Here is a 7,098-nt window from a genome sequence, read left to right as displayed (position 1 = left end):
GGGTGATTTGCATACATTTACATAAATTAACACTTCTTGAGAATGCCTGACACGCTACAAGGTGTACCCAACCAATATTTGTAATCTTGGGTCAACAAATTAATTATAATTGAATAAATATTAGCAAAAAAAATTGATTTTTGAGCAAAATATGCTGTGCAGCGCCCCCTTAAAAGGGACAAAGTCGTCTTCTTTCTCTTTTTTGTGACATCAAGAAAAAATGGATACTTGCATAAAGTCACAAAATGACAAAGGTACGTAGCTGAAACTGTGTCAGAAATTACCTTTGCTGAATGCAAACAGATGATTTTGTTTGTGACCTCAATTCAAAACGGAGTTTTACTATCACGACTTGCTTCCCATGAGAAATAAACATCGCTATAAAGCAAGAAAAAGCTGCTATCCTTCTCTCTCTCTCTCTCTCTCTCTCTCTCTCTCTCTCTCTCTCTCTCTCTCTATATATATATATATATATATATATATATATATATATATGTTAGTTCTAGTGGCATGTTGAAGAGGGTGGGGCAAAATCTTATGAGTGGAAGAGGCCGGCCGATGGACAATGTTTGTGATGGCTGTGAAGTGTTTGGAGGGGCTAGAGGGTAACACGTTTGCACCAGGAATATTTGTCAAATCGTAATGTTAAAGGGAAGTTGAATAGCGAGCAGTTTGCCTCTCCGCCCTAAGTGTTTCCTTTGATTTGCCTACAGGAATATACTTGCGCATAAAAATCCACAGTCTATATACTATTGCAGGTTGGTTTCACCCTCGGCAAATTATGTATTAATTATTAATACTCCCGACACGTGGATAATTATGTTAACTAAATTACACTATAGCAAGGCACGTGGATTTGAAAGTTTGCATTCGCAAGACGGATGATCTAACATCAGAATCCATATTCGGAGCTCTCTGAACAACAGTATTTTAAAAAAGGTGCAGACCGAACTGCCTTTTTTACCGATAATGAGGTGAGTATAAATTTTGATTAAATGTCGTGCAACAGAAAATGTTGTGTACAAGTATGTTGTGTACGATATGCTGTGATCCTCGACGACGGACGAACTCTAGGTTCACCGCTTGATTCCGAATTCCACACAGAATTCTCTTTATATATATGAGGGCTATCTGTCACAAAATAGTGATCATATCGCTGCTTGCAATAGGTTGAAGAACACCAACTCGCCATGTCTCTTCGGCAAGTCTCTCTCTCTCTCTCTCTCTCTCTCTCTCTCTCTCTCTCTCTCTCTCTCTCTCTCTCTCAAGTATTTTTATGCCCTTTGTAGGCTATTTATAATTGTCTTTTTTCCGATAGAAATAACGAAAAACTGAAAGCTCTAATAATTTTGTCCATGTACGTGTTCCCGAGTGTACCCCTTCCATTGCCGTTTCAACTCCCAGGTTGATAAAGTGGACGCCGCTCTCAGCATCAATTTACCATGCTGTCATTTTTTGACGGAAGGGGGAAATTTACTGAATTCAATTAGTCGTGCATATCATCAATTTTCAAATCTGTCAAAATGTGTACACATGGCATCACGACATGTTTTTAACAAGATACGAAATTCAATTTGAATCTCAATTGGTACTGAACGCAATGGTCACTGTAATCGGTGCATGTGTGTTCCTACTAGACAATGACTAAGTTCTGTCAAATTACCATACGGTATCCAAGGGAATGTCTGTATATATTGAAGTATTATTCCTGAAGGGGCAATATTTTTTACGTTTGATAAAACAAATACATTATTCTTCTTTACAAGTTGTGCTGAAATACAAATGATCAACCATACTAACTTGGCAGTCATTTTCGCTCTAGCAAGACACCTTCATAGTTGTATTGGATTATCCAAAAGTTTGACAAAGTAAAACCACATAAATTTTGCAAAGGTATTCTTCTTGTCCTACAGGGTTTTTCTAGTGGTCGGAGTGACAGCATTTCTCGTTTTATATACCTCTGATGCGGGTAAGTTTGAATTTTCGTTCATTTAGAATGCGCCTCGAGGACACATATTTGCAGGCTTTCAAAATTTTCCAATAGTTTTCCAATCTACACTTTTTTGAGGGCTCATTTTAAAGCTCTTTGGGTAAGAAATTTTTTCACAGTCTCAGTTTTTTCTATATCAAAATTGTATTTTCCACATAAAATTAACACTGTGATGGTGGCTGTGTTGAATTTCAAATATCGTTAAATGTTAGGTAATTTGTTTCTCTGGTACTTAAGTTTGCACGTGACCCGTCATTTTATTCTTGATTTTGAAAGAGATCGGTTGAAAGATTCCTTAAGGAAAGTTTGAGCAAAAGTTAAAATCTTTCACTTTCGAGGCACATATTATCTTAATTCAAGATATTACCATCACATTGACAGAGAACAATTTTCATGAAAACTACAAGAGATTTTAAAGGGAGGCAGTCGTCGGAACTGCGCGTGAGCGACATTCTTGTTTACAAACAATGTATTTCATGCATGATATCTGGATGCATCACGTCAACATATCTAACTGCAACATTTAAATTTTAGGATGTACATTATGACAAACATGTTTTGACTTTCATCAATCGCCAACGGATGCTAGATACAGTGTTTACATCGGTCGTAGGGGTCCCTGGCAACCTTCAAGTTGAGGAAAGTTCCGACGATTGCCTCCCTTTAAACTTCTGCTTTGTTTTAAAAGATCTGATAAGCATTCGGAAAAGAGTTATACTTTTGAAATATGTCCTTGTTTATTTACAATCTAAAATGTCCTGAAAAAGTTGGATTTGACTTTTTTGCGCTCTTCTCAGTTGCACTACTAATCCCAAAAGTACTTAAATCTTTCTCACTTTCATTTGAAATATTTTGTAGCCGACATCATGGCGGGTGAGCTTACCTTGACATCGCCAGACCCTACAACGCTCATGTTTGTCAGGAATTGTCCGGTGAACGTGACCTTTGAACTATCGTACACCGTCACCGACAGCGTCACGCCCACGGATATCAAAGTTTACTTCAAGGAAGGCGCAATATCACGAACGTCAGCCGCAGTTAGCGCAGTCAACGGACCAGATGGCGGTACGGAGTTGATGTTTGGTGGGTCATTTCCGGGTTTGACGGCAGAGCTCACTCTAGACGCCCAGGGCTGCAATTCCTACGATCAACTGTGCGTTGCGTTCACCGTGCCAGCTGGATTCGACGAGAACGATTCAAATAACGAAGCCTGCATTAACTTCGGAGACTCAGCTGACGAGGCGGGCTTTAAAAACTGTTCTGGTAAGAATATCGTCAAAATATCAACATGAAACACACTTTTTCAGAATAATACCTCACATATGCACTTCTCTTAATAGCCTATAATAAGACATCAAAATGAGACAAATGTTTAAAGTTTCAAAACGCGATGATTAATTCTGCAAACAAAATTAAACTCGAACGTCTGCCATTTTTATGGCTTTAGGCTCTTGGGAAAAGAAAATGCCATGCGATCCTAATTTTTCAGTCTAAATATATAAAGTGAACACGCAAACGTTTCTATGATTAAATGCAGCAGAAGAATTATAATTCTTGCTTCGATTTGTTTGTGTGTGTGTTTGATCTTCATTTGCATATTTGACCTTGACCGAGATCCTTACGATTAACTCTAATGTTACGCCTCACAAGACGTTTCCAGTCAAGGTCAAGGTAGCAAGCGTCTCGAAAGTGAAAGACTTAAACTTTCGCTCAAATTTTCCTCGATGAAACTTTCACTCACTGTGCGAAGTTTGGTTCTGGAGAAGCAGGTTACTTAACATTTGCCGATATCTGAAATTCAAAATGGCTGCCATCCCTGTGTTAATTCTATCGGGGATAAATATTAAATTTTCAATTTTCCCAAAGTAAGATAAATGGTGAAACTTTTTCTCACTCCAAGAGCTTTAAAATAACCTTTCACCCCAGTTCCCTGTATACAGGTCCAACTTTACCATAGAAAACAATGGATTTGGGACAAACCATGGTGGTGAAAGGGTTAAAATGAACAACTACAAACCAGAAAAGTATTGAAAAATTTTGAGAGTGCGCATATCTGTCCCCGAGGCGCATTCTACCTGTAATTGTGTCCGATTTAAGAAATGATTCACCAAGTCAATTGAATGCACGCTCTTGAGAAATTGTAAGTTTAAATGAACATGAACTGGGCATTCGGTGCAGTTATCGAAAAGCGATCTTATTCTTGGGGTCAAATATTTCGCGCCAAGCAAACGAACCCTGTACGAAGTTAAAATTCAGGAAAGCGGAATTTAAGCCGAAATCGAGTTCCTTTGACATCTCACTTTTTCAGATAGCCGTTTACCATGCCAGTAAATGATGTCGTCAAATTAGAGCATTAGTCTCGACATATTCATACAATTTTTGCGCTATTGGCATTCAAAAAGTTCATGCAAAATTTATGACCATATTAGCGATAACTAATTTTCTTCCATACTGTTTGTTCCGCTGGTTGAATATGACAGTCTAGTGTTACACAAACCTACATTTCAAGCGGGAATTCGATAGCTTAGATAAACACGTGGAACACTAAGATACGTATCCTGAAACGTGACAACATTGCACGATTGAAGCATTTAACCCTTTGAGCGCTGGAATTTTCTCCCGCCAAAATTTTAGTGCAAAATTTTACCAATTTTTATGAATTTTTCTGTAATTTTTTGATAATTTTGGACCAAGTGGACATCACATTTCATTGGCTACAGTTTTTCTCAAAATTTTGGCAAAAATCTGAGAAAAATTGACAGGGGTTTATTGACTTTGGCGCTCAAAGGGCTAACGTTTATCTTTGCGTATTTAGCTCCGATATTGGTGAATTTTGCGGCTGACTTGCAGCGTGTTTGCAAGGTTATATCTGATTGGTCGATTGTCATTATTCACTGCAACTTAGGGAGTTTATTTGTAATATTCAATTATGTAACGGTAAAATTCTGTTTGTACTGGAAAGGCACAATTCGAAAAGGAATCGTAAGCGAAAAAAAGTTAAATTTTACTTTTGTACGGCGGAACGAATACTATGAAATTATAATTAAAGTACCGCCTGGAAAGTGATAGGTGTAATGTTGACAAGTTTGTTATTACATCGACGTTGCAAATTACACTCAATTACTGTTCAATAATTAGACCCAGCTCGTTACACAAATCACCGATACAATTATTATTGCGATAAAATGACTGCAGATTTTGGTCTCTTTGACAGAAAATTATTGAAAGGGAGTAAATACAGTCTCCCATACCAAACGAGAGGTTGCTATTAAGGTAGAATGCGCCTCGGGGACAGCTATTTTGACTCTCAAACTTTTACAATTCTTTTCTGATCTAGGCCTACCACGTGTGGGGGTCATTTTAAAGCTCCTTGAGAAAGAAAAACTTTCACCATCTTAGTTTGAGGAAAATTCAAAATTTTATTTCCTCCCATACAGTTAAAACAGGATTGATGGCCATTTTGAATTTCAAAAATCGAAAACTGTTCGGTAACTTTGTTTCGCTAGTTCCAAACTTTGCACGGTGACCCCCGAATTTTATTGTTGATTTAGTAAGAGAATGGTTGAAAGTTTTATTGAGGAAATTTTAGGCGAAAGGTTAAGTATTTCACTTTCGAGGCACATACTACCTTAAATAACGGAATTCTGCGTAGATAGCTACCGTTTGACATCTGTCCAGTGCACCTGACACTTACATGTATCCTTATGCTATCACTAACCTTAACAACAGTCTGGAACCCAGATATCATCGTCATATACACTACTACCACTTGTACAGAAATTTGCGAGAAATGGACACCTCTCGCTTTGAAGTGAGAAGCATGCGAGAATACATAGTATCTCGCACTTACTTTGCGAGAATTTTGTTTCCTCGCCTTCCTTCTACCAGCGAGAACTGTGTTTTCTCGCTCTGCATGTGCGAGACATTCTCACAATCAATCCGCTAACTAATTTTTTGCTGGCTGATTGCGAGAATTCAATTTCTCACAGATGCAGAGCGAGAAAGCACAGTTCTCGCTGGCTGATTGCCAGAAAACAAAATTCTCGCACAATTCTCGGTAAAAAGCAAGAAAGTGTCCATTTCTTGCAAAGTTCTGTACCAGTGTATGGATTTTGGCGAGCAAATGGAATAAAAGGACAGTTAAGGTAGAATGCTCTTCCGGGAAAGATATTTGGACTCTCAGATTTTTCCGATGCTGTTCTGATATACCCCTTGTCGGGGCTCATTGCATTTCACGGTCTAAGATTTTTAAAAAATCGAAAATGTGATGTTCCCCATTGAGTTAACACAGGGATGGCGGCAATTTTAAATTTCAAGATGTCGGTAAATATGCGGTAATTTGTTTTTCTGATGTATGGTGACTCGTGGTTTTTGTTATTGATTTTGAAAGAGATTCGTTGAAAGTTCTGTTAAGGAAAGTTTGAGTAAAAGTGTTGTCATACATGCTGTGCCTGTATTGCTACTCTCCTATTGCTCTAAGAGTACTGATATGAGCCCGTTTGTTAACATGCTAATATATGAATTATATTTTCGATATAACGTTACTATTTACAGCTTGTTGCCATTGTTGCAGGAGTTATCCTGATATCGCTTACCCGATATGTGGTACTTGTAAGTCAGGAAATCCGTATCTCAAAAGTAATATGACATTAATGTGACACACCTTCGATTATGCAGTTTTCTCCTCCTCCTCCTCCTTTCTATTTCTTCTTCTTCTTCTTCTTCTTCTTCTTCTTTATTGTTATTTATTCAATTTGAGCATAAAATATTTCCGTATATTGTTGTGTTATAACAGGGACGTGCCAGACTGATTACACCGATGGCCCTGGGTCTGGTGGCGGCAACGGTGAAGAAAATTCAACCCAAGACCCGGGTGAGTGTTTGTATCTCAGTCCGTTCATGTCTTTGTTATTGCTCGTTCTACCTTAACGAAAATTCAAACTTACCAGGCTGCGTCCAGCATATCAGAGGTACAAAAGACAGAAAATGCTGTTTTACTCTGACCAATAAAAAACCTCGTAGAAGAAGAAGAATATATGCATATTTGATGTGGTTTTAGTTTGTCAAGCGTTTGCATTGATTTAATAATCCGATACAACTATGAACAT

At 38.0% G+C, this 7,098-nt stretch overlaps 1 protein-coding gene across 1 annotated transcript in view; it reads left to right on the top strand.

Moving 5' to 3' along the window:
- Positions 1–855: 855 nt before the first annotated feature.
- The window catches only part of LOC139124019 (uncharacterized), a 28,128-nt gene continuing 21,885 nt past the window's right edge, over positions 856–7,098 (top strand). Inside the window, exons 1-4 of the mRNA XM_070690152.1 lie at positions 856–974; positions 1,914–1,969; positions 2,849–3,253; positions 6,786–6,863. Coding sequence (XP_070546253.1) covers positions 970–974; positions 1,914–1,969; positions 2,849–3,253; positions 6,786–6,863 — 544 coding nt within the window. The 5' untranslated portion in view covers positions 856–969. The remainder of the gene's footprint in view (positions 975–1,913; positions 1,970–2,848; positions 3,254–6,785; positions 6,864–7,098) is intronic.

The sequence above is a fragment of the Ptychodera flava genome, assembly GCF_041260155.1.
Source record: "Ptychodera flava strain L36383 chromosome 23 unlocalized genomic scaffold, AS_Pfla_20210202 Scaffold_23__1_contigs__length_28996876_pilon, whole genome shotgun sequence".
NCBI classification, from domain to species: domain Eukaryota; kingdom Metazoa; phylum Hemichordata; class Enteropneusta; family Ptychoderidae; genus Ptychodera; species Ptychodera flava.
The sequence above is the reverse complement of the archived record's forward strand: the minus strand, read 5'-3'. Positions and strand labels throughout refer to the sequence as shown.